Source organism: Podarcis vaucheri, assembly GCF_965113315.1.
Source record: "Podarcis vaucheri genome assembly, chromosome: 13".
NCBI classification, from domain to species: domain Eukaryota; kingdom Metazoa; phylum Chordata; class Lepidosauria; order Squamata; family Lacertidae; genus Podarcis; species Podarcis vaucheri.
The window spans coordinates 10,886,505-10,902,775 of NC_138751.1; the positions used below are offsets into that span (position 1 = coordinate 10,886,505).

Consider the following 16,271-nt stretch of genomic DNA (forward strand, 5'->3'; position numbering starts at 1 on the left):
AATGTGTTTTGCATGCAGAAGTTTCCAGATTTCAGGCACAGGAGGAGGCCCCTATGTGCTTCTGCAAGGAGCTGGAGACTGAAGGCAGAGGGCCGTTGCACTTCTACGCTCATGCCAACCAAAACAAGACGCCCAGCTTTGGAGCAAGAGGCCACTGCCCACCCCCTTCCATTGGTGGGAGGACGTCCCTAAATTGTAGAGGCTTTCTATTTGCTCACCCACGGCGGAAGGACTGCTCCTATCTCTGCCCGCCTCCTCCTCCTGCAAAACAGCACATAGCAGGCCCTGGCCAATATCCCTCTTCCAGCTTTAATTGGCTCCATCAACAGAAACATACGAAGGGATAGTGTATAGAAAATAATAATAATAAAGGAGGAAGGGGAGTCCGCAGCACCCAACCGGGATGATGTCTTCGCTTGTCGATGGTCTTCGGCCGATGGCGCGAATCCTGCCCGCCCAGCCCCATCCCACAGTAGCATGGCGATTTGTGTTTTTTATGTTTTTGATCGTCCTTGGAAAAAAGTGTACGTAGGAACGCAAAACTGTCGTTTCCCCAACCCCGCCCCTGCTGCTTCTGCCGCAAAAGGGCCGGGGGTTATTTCACAAAGACAACGTTGTTGTTGGAATTGCGGGAGGCCAGCCAAGCTAGAAACACATCCCTGTGAATGAGAGACAGACAAACAGAAGCAGAGGTTAAGTCAAGAGGCAGGAGGTATATGCAGCATCAGTTCCTGCAGATGCAAAGATCCTTACTCTAACAACTTGCACAACAGGAGTGGGGAGCCGGTGAACCTCCAGTATCTTGCCTAGCACTGACTGGGAGATACGATATATATTTAAAAATGCACTTTATTTCATGTCCCCCACCGCACCCCAGCGAGCTGGCAGCGGCCCTCCTTTTTTCACAGCAGCCTGTGCTTGGGTTCAGTCTCGGTCCGCCCTCATAACCTGAGCTTGCCATTACAAAGAAGCGATAGCAGCAGTATGTCTTGCTGTGTGCCATTTGCAGTGCATTGCTGAACTGGATGTTCAATAATGAAGACCTGGCGGATGCTTCTCTCTGACCTGACTGGCTTGCACATCTTCGTTCCCTGCTCCCAAGCCACGTGGCTTTGCTTTGCTGAGGCAGCTGAAACTATTTACTCTGTGTATTCAAGTAGGACTGGTGTGTGTGTGTGTGTGTGTGTGTGTGTGTGTACGCGCATGTGTGTTTGCATTGCTCCCTCATTTGTCTGCAGAGTGTCTAGTCCTCACAGAGGAAGAGGATAGACTGTACACCCTCTGCTATCAGACTTGAAAACCCATTGTTCAGCCCAGACATTGAGGTCCAGCTCCAAGGGCCTTCTGGCGGTTCCCTCCCTGTGAGAAGTGGTTACAGGGAACCAGGCAGAGAGCTTTCTCAGTAGTGGCGTCCACCCTGTGGAACACCCTCCCATCAAATTTCAAGGAAAGAAACAACTATCTGACTTTTAGAAGACATCTGAAGGCAGCCCTGTTTAGGGAAGTTTTTAATGTTTGATATTTTATCGCTTTTTAAACATTCTGTTGGGAGCTGCCCAGAGTGGCTGGGGAAACCCATCCAGATGGGCGGAGTATTATTATTATTATTATTATTATTTATTATTATTAGTAGTAGTAGTATTATTATTAGGCAGCCCTGGCTGCCCACCCACCTGCAATGTTTAACCACACACTCGTTGCTGCAATACTCGTTGTCCCATTCGCTGTTGGCCACCGGAGGGTTATCGCAGCCTGCGCGGACGCAGCGAGGGTGCGGGGACAAGGCCACAGGCGATTCAGACACTAGCTCCACGTGCATCGGTGTCGGAGACTCCACCTGGGGCAGGGGAGAAAAAACTAAAGTAACTATGTGCCTTGTTGGATTTAGTCAGTCGTGTGCCTGGGGCAAGTAAACCTCGATTCCAAGCAATCAGGAGAGAAACATACATAGCAAAGAGTCTCATTTTCCTCCCCCATCTGTGCTATTTTTCTCAGGCCAATGTGAGAATGGGATGCAGGACCCAGACGGGCCTGATCCAGCAGCCAGGCTCTTCTTGCATGCGTGCGTGGGTGGGTGGGTGGGTATAGGCTCACTTGCACCCTGGTCCAGCTCCAAGGGCCTTCTGGCGGTTCCCTCAATGCAAGAACTGAAGTTACAGGGAACCAGACAGAGGGCCTTCTCGGTGGTGGCACCTGCCCCGTGGGACATCCTCCCATCAGTTGTCAGAGATAATCGGTCAGAGATAATTTGAGAAGATAAATAAATCTAATTAAATTAAATTAAAACATTTCCTCCTATAATTAATAAGTCCGTAAGTCCCATGAAGTAAAAGCAAATTAAGATGCTCAGGGGTCCTCTTGGATTGACCCAGAAACTCATAAGAGTTTCTGGCACGCATACATATTTATGTATGCAACCACAGCTGCTCCAATGTTATTGGCCCAGAGATGGAAAGAAGATAAAGTCCCTACCAGAGAAGAATGGTCGATCAATTTGATGGATTATGCTGAAATGGCTAAAACAACAAAGAGAATCAGAAATCGGGAAGGCCAAAATTTTAATAAGGAACAGGGAAAATTTATCTTAAAAACCACTGTAACCAGTCAAAATCGTTAGCAGGGTTGGAATAACACTAGTAGTTTAATGGTGAACTTTGGACATAAAAGATTTGGATTATAGTATTATAAAAGATGCAGCAGGAAATGATGAACAATAGGCCCCACAAAGGGGAAGAGGGAAGCCCAGGAGATTCTCTGGAATCTCATTTCTGTGTTGTATGTTGGATATGGACTGCAAAACTTTAATCTGAAAAACCAAATACATAAAAGTTTCCTACATGCAAGCAAGCAAGCACCCACCCACCCACCCACCCGGCTCAGCACTCCTCACCTCCGGCACCACGTCTACGGGCTCTGGGGAAGCTTGGAGTTCGGCGCTGGGCCTCTCGGGGCTGCCTTCTTCCGTCCGCAGGGCGATGGGCTGGATCTGCAGGGCAGGTGGGGGCAGGATCTTGATCTGCAAGGGCGGCGGCGGCTGCTGCAGGTTGAGGCGCACCTTCTGCTGCAGGGGCGGCTGCTGCATGGCCTGCAGGGGGGGCGGCTGCTGCAGGATGGCAACCGGCTGGGCCGGCGGCTGCTGGGGCATCTGCTGCAGGGGCGGGGGCTGGAGCCGCGGCAAGTGCATGGAAGTGGCCGCCGCCGCTGCCGCCAGCACCGAGCGGGTGACGATTTGGGTGGTGCCCGTGCCGGCCTGCAGCTGCCCCAGCTGGATGCCGCGCGACGTGACCATGGTGGCGGGGATGACCGTCACCACGCCGCCCTGCGAGGTGACGGCCAGGGAGGACGGCAGCATCTGCTTGGGGATGATGATCTTGGTGATGCTGGTCTGGCCCCCCGCCTGCGGCCCGCCCCCCGAGGTCACCACCACGGTGGGCTGCGTCGAGACGACGGTCGGGGCAGGAGGGGGGCTCTCCAGGGCCGGCGGGGTGGGCGGCATCGGGGCCGGGGGGGAGGTGGACTCCACGGCGGGGGCCGGCTGCTCGGAAGGCGAGGAGATGGGGTCCAGTTCCACCGTTTCTACAACCGTCTGCGGAGCGGAGGGGAAGAGAAGAGTCAGGAAGCTGGGGGGGAAACAATCTCGGGGGGGTTTTGGGGTCGCCAGGCAGGCGGCAGCTGGTTAAGCTTCCAAAAGAAAAGAGAAGTCAAGGAAGGGGAAAGGGGAAGGCACAGAAAGCTCCTCCATCATTGCGGGCAGCTGATCTTCCGCTTCCCATTCTGCCCCCGAAGAAGCGTCACAGAAAGGTCCCTTCCCCAGGGAAGAAGAGGAGTTTGGATTTGATATCCCGCTTTATCACTACCCAAAGGAGTCTCAAAGCGGCTAACATTCTCCTTTCCCTTCCTCCCCCACAACAAACACTGAGAGAAGTGTGATTAGCCCAAGGTCACCCAGCAGATGCATGTGGAGGAGCGGGGACGCGAACTCGGTTCACCAGATTATGAGACTACCGCTCTTTATCACTACACCATACTGGGAAGGAGTAAATAGCTGCTCCTGACCCGATCCAGTTAAGGGAAGGGTGGGCAGGCCAGGAGTGTTGTGTTTTCTCCTCTACTTCTCCGCAGGCACCTAGGAAGTAGTCTCTAGTTACACCACAGATTGGGCCACCAGAGGAGATGCACATCAGCAGCAGAGCCCATGCAGGAAGTCTCGCCTTCGATACTTGGCGTCTCCTGGGAACAGGTGACAGGAATATAGGAACTGGCCACACCCACTGGTCCATCTAGCTTAGTCTTTCCCAAACTTTGGTCTCCAGTTGTTTGAGGACTACCATTCCCATCATCTCTGACCACTGGTCTTGCTAGCTAGGGATGATAGGAGCTGTAGTCCAAAAACAGCTGGAGACCTAAGTCTGGGAAACACTGAGCTAGCTCACTACTTTCTGGCTTTCCAGGAATTCAGGGCAGGAATATTTTCCCAGCCCTACCTGGAGATGCTGAGAATTGCACCTGAAACTTTCTGTATTCAGAGCAGATGCTCTCCCACTGAGCGACAGCCCTTTAAGCGATGAGACAGAAGACCCCTCTCCTTTTTTCAGCCTGGAAAGCCACTGCAGCACAGTTCTGGGCTGGAAGGACAGGCTTTTCTAGCCTTTGCAATCCTGGTACCTTAAATTTGGAGAACAACTCCCATCAGACAGCATGGCTGGGGCTGATGGGAGTTGTAGTCCAAAGGAATCCAAAGGCACCAGGTTGGCAAAGGCTGTTCTGTCTGCAAGAAGGGTAGTTTTCTAGGTTTCTTGCTGTGTCCATTGAGGCAGGAGAGGAGAGGGCAGGACAGCTTCACACCCCTGCAGTTCTGGGAACAGCAGAGGCAAGAAGGCTCATCTCTCTTACCTGGCACTCCTGGTTGTCACGGTAGGCCGCCAGCGCTTTCAGGTACTCCTTTTTTGCTGCCTCCGTTTTCCGCTTGTACACCTGGCAGGGAGAGAGGAAGGAAGGCTGTGGCAGAGGCTCCCTTTTTTAAACCACACTGCTTTGCTGCACCCCTGACGCACCCCAAATTGTTAGGGAAAGCAGAACTACAGACTGCAGCTAGGACAGGCAAATCACAGGCATTGCTTAGCAGAAAGCCTGCAAAGATCAAGAATTACAGAGATGGAAGGGACTCTGAGGATCATCTAGTCCAACCCCCTGCAATGCAGAAATATGCAGCCGTCCCATATGGGGATCAAACCTGCAACCTCGGCATTATCAGCACCACGCTCTAGCCAACTGAGCTATCCAGGCTGATCATTCCGTTCCGTCAAAAGAAGCATGTGATCAACTGAATAAAACGCCTTGCAATTACTCAGTCTGCAGTTTTCTAAAAGAAAATGCGCATTGTTGCATTAATTTTTTTAAAAAATGGAAGAGGAGGAATTCCTTCCTACGGGGAAGACTTTTCAAAGATGAACGCTGCAGTTTGCATTTTCTTTTTTAAAAAGTGCTCTCTTTAGGAGCACAAAATTGGACAGGACCTTGGTGGTCTCTATGCAATGCGAAATCTACAAGAGGAGGGGTGAGCAAACCTATGTGGCTGTCAGATGCTACTGGCTGGGGCCACAATCCGAAACAGCTCCCCATCCCTCTGTAAGGGCAACACTGCACGTTCACGATCTCCCCAATGTTTCTGCTTTGCTCCTTTGCAGCTACAGCCTCCTCCTCAACCCCTCAGCGATGCTGCCCCCCCAAAAAAAACACCCTCCCCAGCCCCTCCCACTTCTCCCTCCCTCCCGGCTGCCCAACCCCCTTGGCACGCACTTGCTTCTGCTCCTCCCCCAAGCTGTCCCACATCGAGGCGACGATCTTGGAGACCTCGCCGAAGGTGGCTTTGGGGTTCTGCCCCTTGATGGCCGCCTGCGTGTCACGGAAGAAGAGAGCATAGGCCGAAACGGGCTTCTGGGGCTCGTTGGGGTCCTTTTTCTTCTTCTGCTTCTTGGCCGGCTTCTGCTTCTTCCCCGCGTCCACCGCCACCACGGGCGCCACGACCGGCGCAGGGGCCGCCAGGGCCATCACCGCCGGCTTGGCGACAGAAACTTGCTGCAAGGACAGAGAGGGAGAGGGTCGGAAATGAGCTCCATGGGGCAGAGGGCACGGCGGTGGCAGCAGCTAGGGGGGATTCACCCATAGGGAGGCGGGTAGAGAACCAATTCCGCTTTGCTCAGTGCATAATCCCAAACCGTTCCCCCCACTCGGATCTCATCAACGATGATAAGGAATAGACGGAAAAGGCAGGCAGGCAAACAGCAGCTAAGCTGGGCTGGCAGCATTCAAAGCAATTGAAAGGAAATGGCCTAACCACAGCGCAGGAGAGGAAGTGGGCCACTTTTGCATGAAACAACAGGCGTTTGAAAGAAAAAATGGAATGGAGAGGCCCTTGCTTTTAAAACGGATGGGGAAACCTGCAGTCGTCCAGAGGTTGCCGGAGGACAATTGCCAGCCCAGTCCACTCTCTTTCTCTCACCATTGAGGCTGCGGGGAGTTGGAGCCTAGCCACACTGGGAGGGTCCCGGGTTAAGGGCAGCAAGATGTCCTGGGCAATAGCCCCCAAACCAAAATAGCCGAGAGCCTGGATTGAACTCACCACCTGCTCACCTGACCCAGACGGTCATTTAATCATAGAATTTTGGAGCTGAAAATGACCCTGAGAGGCATCTGGTCCGGCCCCCTGCAATGCAAGAATCTCAACTACAGTGGCACCTCTGGTTATGAGGTCCGTTCTCAACCTGAAACTGTTCTTAACCTGAAGCACCACTTTAGCTAATGGGGCCTCCCGCTGCTGCCGCGCTGCCAGAGCACGATTTCTGTCCTCATCCTGAAGCAAAGTTCTTAACCCGAAGTACTATTTCTGGGTTAGCAGAGTCTGTAACCTGAAGCGTCTGTAACCTGAAGATTATGGTACCACTGTAAACACATCCATGAAAGATGGCCATCCAATTTCTGCTTAAAATTGGAAATGGAATGGGGGAGGCTGACTTATCGCGTTTGTTTTTTAATCTTGCCCTCCTCCCAAGTAGTTCAGGGCAGTGTACATGCTCCCCTCCCCTCTCCTTTTATCCTGGCAACCCCCCCCCCCCCCGTGAAGTAGGACAGGGCAGTGACAGATCATAGATCACCTGGTGAGTCTCATGGCAGGGGATCTGGACCTCGCGCCATCCCAGTCTGACACTCTAGCCCCAAAGTGGGAACCTTTTCTCCTTTTGTTGTAGCCCTGAGGCAACATGCCCTGGTGGAGGAACCTTCCAGGAGCCACATATCGGTGATGGGTGGGCAGGGCCAGAGGCAAAGCAAGCAGAGCAATGGCGCTCATGTTCCATCCATGCAAAAACAAGAGGAATCTGCACATGCGCAAACCAACTCTGGCCACCAGCTGTTCAGGCTGGGACACCCCTGAATGCCATCAAGCCAAGACTCACCCGCCGGATCTCTTCCGTCTCTTCCTCGTGCATGGAACTGGTGGGCGAGGGGGTGGGCGAGAGCCGCTCCTCGGGCGACTGAGCTGCAGGGGGCAGGATGGCGCTGCCCCCCAGGCTGAGGCCCAGCTGCGAACTGAGCTCCGACTGGTCGATGGTGGTCAGCTGGCCATGCCCCATCAAACCGGAGCTGATGTCCGCCATGGGCACATCGATGGTGACGGGCGGGTTGGCGCTGTATTGCGTCCCCATGGGGTGGTCCAAATCCTGCAGAGGGAGAATTCAGGGTCGTGTCAATGGTTACAGAAAGGCAGAAATCTGTGCGACGGTCTGGCCCTCCAGTAAGAAAAATGCCCAGCAGCTCCTGTCCCCTCCGATTTGGGGAAAACCCAAACACTCCTCCTGCGGCATTACTGCCTCTGGCCATGGAAGCAGAGCAGAGCAGTCATTGATAGCCTTCTCCTGCAAGGAGTCCCTTGCGTTGTGTATCCTCTCTTGTTTCACTTGGGCTGAAATGTAGAGAACAGCGCACGTCTCGGCCAAAGCCCTCTGCGCTTGTCAGAGGGTTTGGGGGAGAACCAGGAGCTTATCTTGTTTGCTGATAACAGCAGCACACCAGACTCCTGCCATTTCCTGCTGTGCAAGGAAGACGCTGGTGAAATAAGGAAATTCAACCCCTGAGCTAACGTCCCTGACCAGCCTGAATCTGTTTATTATTGAAGCCTAATTACTTACATGTTTTTAAATGGGTGTGTGAATTAATAGAATGTTTAATTGCACAATGGAGCTGACTGAAAAGCTCCAAGCGAATGGGGTTTGGTGACGGGACACAGACGGCAAAATGGGTTCCTGTTCAGGATTTCAGCCAGCTGTGGTGTCTTCTAGGATGCTCTCATTTGGGAGAAGCCCAAGCTTGGCAAAAGTACAAAAAAAAAATTTATTTTGAACATGCACACACCCCAGCCAAAAACAAAGGAAGGCTGAGAATGTTCTTCAGTGACCACAGAATGCTGCAGGTCAATAGGAACAGAAAACCGGAAAACTGGGAAGTGGGGGAAGAGTGAAATGCTGTGCTTGGAAGGAATGGCTGGCTGGAAACTGGAATAGGAGCACTCCCACTAAGAGGAAGAATACGCTGCAACATTTTGTTGCAGGTCCCACTTAGAAATACTCCTCCTCCTCCCTGTCTGTCTCTGATGTCTTTTTGGTGCTTAGCAACTTTCTATTGAGCCAGGCCATCGGCCCACCTAGCTCAGTATCATCAACACTGATTGGCAGCAGCTCTCCAGGGTTGCAGGCAAGTCATCTTTCCCAGCCCTACCGGGAGATGCCGGGGATTGAACCTGGGACCTTTCTGCATGCAAGGCAGATGATCTTCCTCTGAGCTACAGCTCCACTGAAGACCCTCCTTTTTTTAGCAAGCCTTTTAAGCAGTGATCTGTATCTAAGCCTACATCTGTACTGGATGTGAACTTACTTTTACACATGGAAGTATTTTTTTTTTAATTGTTAAAATCATTTTTTATATATACGACATGAAATTGGGCAGTTGCTTTTGCCGCTAATATTTTCATTGTTCGGACATTTTTTGGGAAGCAACTGAGGAATGGAACACAGAGCCAGTGTGGTGTTGTGGATAGATTGTCAGGCTAAGATCCAGGAGAGACCAGGGTTCAAATCCTAGACTTGGCCATGAAACTCACTGGGTGACCTTGGGCCAGTCACTGCCTTGCACTCTATCCTACCTTGCAGGGCTGTTGTGGGGAGAACCATGCACACAACCTTGGACTCCTTGGAGGAAAAGGGGGGCTGCGAAGGCAACAAACTGAGGACTTCTAAAGGAAATCATGCAATGTGGAGATTGGCAACCAGCTGAAGTGAATCACAGCACTGACAGAAGCCGCCCCTCTCTCACACACCAATGTTTGCTGCAGCCAGAATGGCACAAAGATGATTTCTGGAATTGTGTTGGGGAAAACAGCTTGGATGCTTCTGGCATTTTCCTCCCCACCTCCTGAAGCCAGCTCCACGAGAACGTGGGGCAGTTCTCCTCCATGACAGCTAGGAATTGAACCAACTTGCCCTGGCCTGTGAGAAGCTCTCGAAGGGTACGGGCAAATTGTAAGCTAACACACGATAACCTACAAAGCAGATTTTGCCCCAGAAGATGCTGTGCTGCCCACCAGGGGAGTTATATGATGACTGCATGAACTCTCAAAACTATGTAAGGCAGGGTACTCACCATGGCCAGCCCCCCGCTCAGCAGTCCCCCACCTTGCTCCATGAGACCAGGGCTGATGCCCACAGGTATGTCAAGCGCCTGCACCCCATACTGGGCAGAAAAAGTGGTGTCTGGGGCAGTCACGGGGTCGCCCAGATCCTCAAAGTGGCCAACCACATCAGAAACGGCCAGGGAGGGGTCGGCGTCCAGCGTGATGGGTGGGATCTCAAACTCTTCATCCCCCAGGCTTGGCGTGTGGAAGGTCTGAGCAAAAGGGAGGGAGGAAAAGAGAGGAAGAGAGACTTTGATGCAGATGTACAAACTTAGGAAAGGCACACTACACTAGATCAGATGTCATCCATCCAGCCCAGTATGGTCTATTCTGAACAAAGTGGCCCTTTAGGGTCCCTGCTGGTGTAGCGGTTAGGGTGTCTGACTAGGACCTGGGAGACCCGAGTTCAAATCCCCCACTCAGCTGTGAAGCTTGCTGGGTGACGTTGAGCCAGTCACCGCCTCTCAGCTTTATGTACCTCACAAGGTTGTTGTGGAGAGGGGGAAAGAACCATATGTGCCACCTTGACCTCCGTGGAGGAAAGGTAGGATGTGAAAGCAAAAATAAATAATAAAAAGCGACACTTATTTAAGGATGCTTCTTAAGTTCTGATTTTCAGAACAAGGCGATTCTCAATTTGCAAGCTTTTTAAGCTTCAAAGAGGAACACACAGAGCAAAAGGTCTTGCTTCAGGTAAACACCAAAGCCTGCTCTCCCCCTTGTTTTCATTCTCCGGGGTCTCAGACAAGAGGACAGTTCCTTGAAACTGGAGGCACCAGGAATTGAACCAGGAGCCTTGTGCACAACAAAGCATTTGGACTGCTGCGAGCTGCAGGTGGCAACGTCTCCCCAGTTCCTGCCATCCAGCACTTGCATTCCATGCTCTCCACTGCCAACTGCCCTGCACCCTCAGCCCCTGCAAGCAGCCAAACTCACCTCGGCCCCTGACAAAAAGGGGTGCGCTGTCCCGGTGATAGCCAGGTAATTCTCATTTCCTCCAGGGAACTTAGGGGGAGAAAAGAAAATATTAGCAATCCTTTTATTATTTTTCTTCCACCACACATGCAGCCTCACCCCAAGTCCAATATAACCAGACAAATCCATGGTGTAGCGCCACTCACACTTTGGGAACTCGTAAAACCATCACTTGTGGCCTCCACCTCCGCACTCTTAAAAAGCTCATTAGTCAGAAGTTGATACTGAATAGGAACGAAGGAAGCCACCTTAAAAGGAGTCACACCACTGGTCTATCTAGGTCAGTACTGTCTACACCGGGGGTTGTCAACCTGGTCCCTACCGCCCACTAGTGGGCATTTCAGGATTCTAGGTGGGATGTAGGGGGTTCTACAGCACAAGCTGAATCCTCCTTGCATTGGGCACTGGTGGGCCTTAAGGAAATTTTACCATCAAGAAAGATGCATTAGTGGGCGGTAGGTATAAAAAGGTTGACTACCCCTGGTCTGGGACGCAGGTGGCGCTGTGGGTTAAACCACAGAGCCTAGGGCTTGTCGATTAGAAGGTCGGTGGTTCGAATCCCCACAACGGGGTGAGCTCCCGTTGCTCGGTCCCTGCTCCGGCCAACCTAGCATTTCAAAAGCACATCAAAGTGCAAGTAGATAAATAGGTACCGCTCTGGCGGAAAGGTAAATGGCGTTTCCATGCGCTGCTCTAGTTCTCCGGAAGTGGCTTAGTCATGCTTGCCACATGACCCGGAAGCTGTACACCGGCTCCCTCGGCCAGTAAAGTGAGATGAGCGCCGCAACCCCAGAGCCATTCACGACTGGACCTAACAGTCAGGGGTCCCTTTACCTTTGCCCCTGGTCTACACCGACTAGCAGCTGTTCTCCGTGGCTCCAGGCAGGAGTTTCTCCCAGCCCTACCTCGGGATAAGAACACATAAGAAGAGCCCTGCTGGATCAGGCAAAAAAGCCCATCTAGTCCAGCAGCCTGTTCTCACAGTGGCCAATGAGGTGCCTGCAGGAAACTCGCAAGCAGGACCCAAATACAAGATCCCTCACCCCTCCTGTGGTTTTCAGCAACTGATATTCAGAAGCACCGATGCCTCCAATTGTGGCTAGTAACCTTCTCTCCCACGAATTTGTTCAACTCTCTTTCAAAAGTTGGTGGCCATCACTGCCTCCTGTGGCAGCAAGTTCCATAGTTTAATTACGTGCTGTGTGAAGAAGTGCTGTCTTTTACGCAACATTCAGTTTTACTGAATGCCCACGAAATCCACCCTTTGAGTTAAGTTAGGCCAAGAAACGGTAAAATTGCCCAGTGTCACCTAATGTGGTTGAGCGGCAAATGAATCTCAACCTGGGCCTCCCTGGGCCTAGCCTTGCCACGCTACCACACTGAGAATAATGCTGCTTTAAAGGTCACCAGTGCAGTGTCATTCAGCCAAGTGGCAGGGCTGAGTGATATCTGCTTTTCAACATTGTGATATATCACCAGCTAAACTTCACAATATACTGATATGCCAAGATGTCTGAAATAAGGATGGAGCTATGTAGAGGCACTAGCTAGCTTCACGGTTTTCCCCACATTGTGATTTTTGCATAGCACACACAAACATACATCATGATTCGCGATATATTGCCAGGTCAAAAATTATGAAACTGATTATGACGATATGGACATCAAACCAGATCCGAATGATATATAGGTACATCACCAAGTAGTGGGGGAATGAAAATGTCATCTATGGTGCCAAGGCTGTCCCCATGCTTTCACCCACTGGCCTCACCAGAGGTCTAAAGAAGAGTCACACGCCAACAATTTTTTTTTAAAAAAAGACATTCAAACTACTGCTGAGCCTTTAGCAGGCATCAGCACACAAAAAGCTTTTCGCAGCACTGAGACCAGCATTTTCTCCTGCTAATGTCTGCAAATCGAGCAGCTGTTTAAGAAAGCACAGCAGCAGAGGCCAGTAATCTTACTGAAGCAGAAGCCAAGAAGCTTAACAGCCCAATCCATCACCCTACCCAATTGCTACACTCTAAACCTCTGGTGCTGTGCAGTTATTGTATAGTGATTTTGGGGGGGGGGGTGCTGCTGCTGCATCCCTCGAGTGTTGCTGCCAGTCAGAGTAGAAAACTAGATGGGCTTATCATTCGACTCATTAAATGCAGCTTTGTATATTCATGTTCCCCATGCCAAATGAATGAATGAATGGAAGAGACTCGGCTGAAAGGGACTCTACCATTTTCAGAGTTCCCGCCCTCCTCTGTTGGACAGGCCTGGTTTCTATGCAGAGGGCCAGACTGGGGGGTTGTGTGCACAAGCATCAAAACTCACTGCTGAACATTCCTGCCCCAATGCTCCAGGTCCTGGATAACCATAATCTTAATGGGTGTGGGAGGAAGTATGCTGCAGTTGCCTAGCAACCACACAAGGATATCCCCAGCTTCTTCTCATGGCAAGGGCACAACATGTGGATTCCATGATTGTAATATCTGCTTAAACACAGAGGGTTGTGTGTTTGAGCCCCAGTGGAGCCACTATGATTTAAGAAGCCAGGACGGCTGAGGTGCCTACAAAGTTTGGAAGAGTTTGGATTTGATATCCCGCTTTATCACTACTTGAAGGGGTCTCAAAGCGGCTAACATTCTCCTTTCCCTTCCTCCCCCACAACAAACACTCTGTGAGGTGAGTGGGGCTGAGAGACTTCAGAGAAGTGTGACTGGCCCAAGGTCACCCAGCAGCTGCATGTGGAGGAGTGGAGACGCGAACCCGGTTCCCCAGATTGCGAGACTACCGCTCTTAACCACTACACCACACTGGCTCTCTTGTCACCATCTCCCTTGAGTTACGGGTTCAAATCCTACTCCTGACAAGTAACGTTTGAACTGACTGCAGCTCAGAGACAGAGGAAACTGTTTCCTGGTAGAAGGTCCCAGGTCGAGTCCCCAGCATCTCCAGGTAGGGTTGGGATTGTTCCCTGCCTGAAACCTTGGAGAGTCACTGCCAGTCAAGTGTGGGCAATGTTGAGCAAGATGGGCCAGTGGTCTGACTCAGTATAATACAGTTCCCTATGCTCTAACAGAGCAGAGAGTTGAAAAAATATTAAAACACATTGGAATTCCTATTTGGTGCTTCTGAACACATACATACAGCCAAGCACAAATGTGAATTTAGAACTTCTTAAGCCTTCCTGCCACTTCAGACTCCCTGATTTACAGCCCCCTGAACACAGCTCCATATGTCGTAAGCAGGTCTGTTGCAAGGACAGCTACCTGTAGTCAATTTTAAGGTCAGGCAATCATTTCATGCAGAGGCACCTTGTAATAAGCAGCGTCAGTGAGCTAAATGAGTGGTACTTTGACCTTCATCCAAGCACATGCTCCAAGGCACTCCTTGGATGCAGGTAGTCCCAAGGTGCCCTGCCCAAGATGAGCAATGACATCACTGCCTCACACAGTTTTGAAAGACTATAAAGGGCAACTGAGCATGATATGAGAGGAAACATCTGCAGTCATCATGCAGCTCAACTGTATTCCAAGCTAACATGAGCAGACTAGATACAACAAGGGGTAGGGCAGCCTTCACCAATCTGATTCCTTGAAGATGTTTTGGACTATACTCCCATCCCTCCCAGCCAGCATGGCCAGGCTAGCTGGGGCTGATGGGAGTCGTAGTGCAAACCATCTGAAGGTAAATAGGTAGGCAAAGGCATGTGTAGTTGGCACACAACTTCAGGTTCGGAAGAGCCCAGAGGTCACTGGATCCAACTGTCTGTCCCAGCCAAGCAGGGCACATCTTACACTCAAGCCACACCAATGGGACCAACAAATGTCAAAAGGATGATGTGCAAGTGGTTGAAAGTGTGCAACGCCAAAGTGCTCATGGAGGAGTAACTTCAGATGGACCATACAGACCAAACTATAGGAGAACAGCTATATGCAAAATTAGTTTCTACCCAATCTATCCTGGGAGGGGTAGATATTCTTTCCTGGAGAGATCAAGACTGAACAAATGACATTCAACTGATTTCCTCCCCAAAACAAACTTATATGGACTCAAGTATATTCTGATCAACATTTTATTGCCATTTCGGGGGTATTTAAGATGTGTGCATGTGATGTGGAGAAGAGACACAGAAGGAAAATCACAGGCTTTTAGAGAACAAATGCCATTTTGTGCACATGTAAGGTAGGAAAATCTGCAAAGAGCTTCCCATGAGCAAACCATGCCACATTTATCCATGTTACTAGGAGTGAAGCACCCACAATGGGGGTGGGGGGGTGGGAATCCACAGCTGGCATTAGTACAAGATGCAAGCTGAACTTATTCCACTCTAACCCAGCACAATCCAAGGTCTGAACTTTCACCTTTGTGCCCCGGAATGAACTCCATTAAATATTAACTTGCTTCCTGGTGGAACTCTCACCCCCACTTCCAAGGCATCCCCTTCTCGCAAGGACACCCCCTTTCTCCCCACAACCTTCCTCAAACGTCCCCAACTGTGTCATGTCTCTGATGTGGGGTTCAACCCACAGACGATGAGCCGGCCAGTGGCTACTAGCCGAAAAAGCTACAGGGGTCCTCCACATCCTCTCAAATGACAAGAGGCTTCGAAAAGAGAGATTTGGGGGGGGGGGGATAAGAAGTTAGGAAGATGGACAGGCTAGGAGAGGCCAAGGCAACTGCTGAACCCCGCACCCCTCCCCTGTTTTGCCGTCAGTTGGGCTCCTTAAGGATACGCTGGAAGGTACCAAACACACAATCGGGGGGGGGGGAATACACTGGACCCCCTGATAACCTCAGCCCCATCCCATTCCCCTTCCTCCCCAGCCCCATATTATGCCCTTTCCCTCCACAGAGCCAATCCCATGGGGACCCTTTTTAAAAGGCATGGGGGACCCACCGTCACCCACCCCACCCCCCAGAGTGGTTGTCTCAGGGTCCCTACCGCCAGTTAGGCTCTCTTACCTCCATGGCCGCAGCCTCAGAGCCTCGCCGAAGAGAGGGGGAGACCCCGCCGCACTCTCCCCCTCCCCCCGTCTTTCTTCCCCAGCTCCTCAACCGGAACCGGAAAGCCCTTCCGCCCACCCGACCTCAGGCCGGGAACGCGCGTCACTTCCGCCCGGCCTTCCCTCCGCTGCTATTTATTACTTCTCTGAGGGGAACTATTAGGGCAAATTTCCTTCCCACTCAGCCCCACACGGTCGGACGGCCGCGGCTCTTTCTCTGAACACGCCCGCCTGAGCCGTTGAGGAGGAGAGGATAGAGCCGAGTCGAGGGGGAGGCTAGAGCGTAGTGCAGGGCAGGAGGAAGGGCAGATGCTAGAGCGTCCCTACGCACACGTCGGGAGAGGGTAGTAGACCAGCGGATGTGACGTAAAACGGCCGGTTCGGCAAACCGCCTAACGGTTCGGGTTGTTCGTTTGTTTTTGCAGGAGGAGGAGGGGCTGTGACGTTAAACCGCCAGGGTGCCTAGAGCGACGCAGGAAACGTGGCTCCGGCCAACGAGGGACGGGCCAGAGCGGCCGCGGAAAGGACCGATTAACTCTGTAGCCACCGGCTTGCTGGAAAAGGTGCCGGAAAAG

General features: G+C 51.6%; 1 protein-coding gene across 1 annotated transcript; it reads right to left on the reverse strand.

The window, feature by feature from the left end:
• Positions 1-290: 290 nt before the first annotated feature.
• TOX4 (TOX high mobility group box family member 4) lies at positions 291-16,242 on the reverse strand. The gene is made up of 9 exons (XM_082195796.1): positions 15,656-16,242; positions 10,661-10,729; positions 9,694-9,936; positions 7,455-7,718; positions 5,800-6,078; positions 4,894-4,974; positions 2,891-3,586; positions 1,674-1,837; positions 291-659 (listed from the first exon to the last, which is right to left on the reverse strand). Exons 1-9 carry the CDS (start codon positions 15,659-15,661, stop codon positions 596-598), a joined length of 1,866 nt encoding a protein of 621 aa, XP_082051922.1. The 5' UTR covers positions 15,662-16,242; the 3' UTR covers positions 291-595.
• Positions 16,243-16,271: the final 29 nt, after the last annotated feature.

Coding starts and splice junctions, on each gene's coding strand:
- TOX4 (XM_082195796.1), bottom strand. Junction 3,587..4,893: donor GTGACAACCAGGAGTGCCAG/GTAAGAGAGATG, acceptor TCCGCTCCGCAG/ACGGTTGTAGAAACGGTGGA. Junction 660..1,673: donor TGTGTGGTTAAACATTGCAG/GTGGGTGGGCAG, acceptor TCTCATTCACAG/GGATGTGTTTCTAGCTTGGC.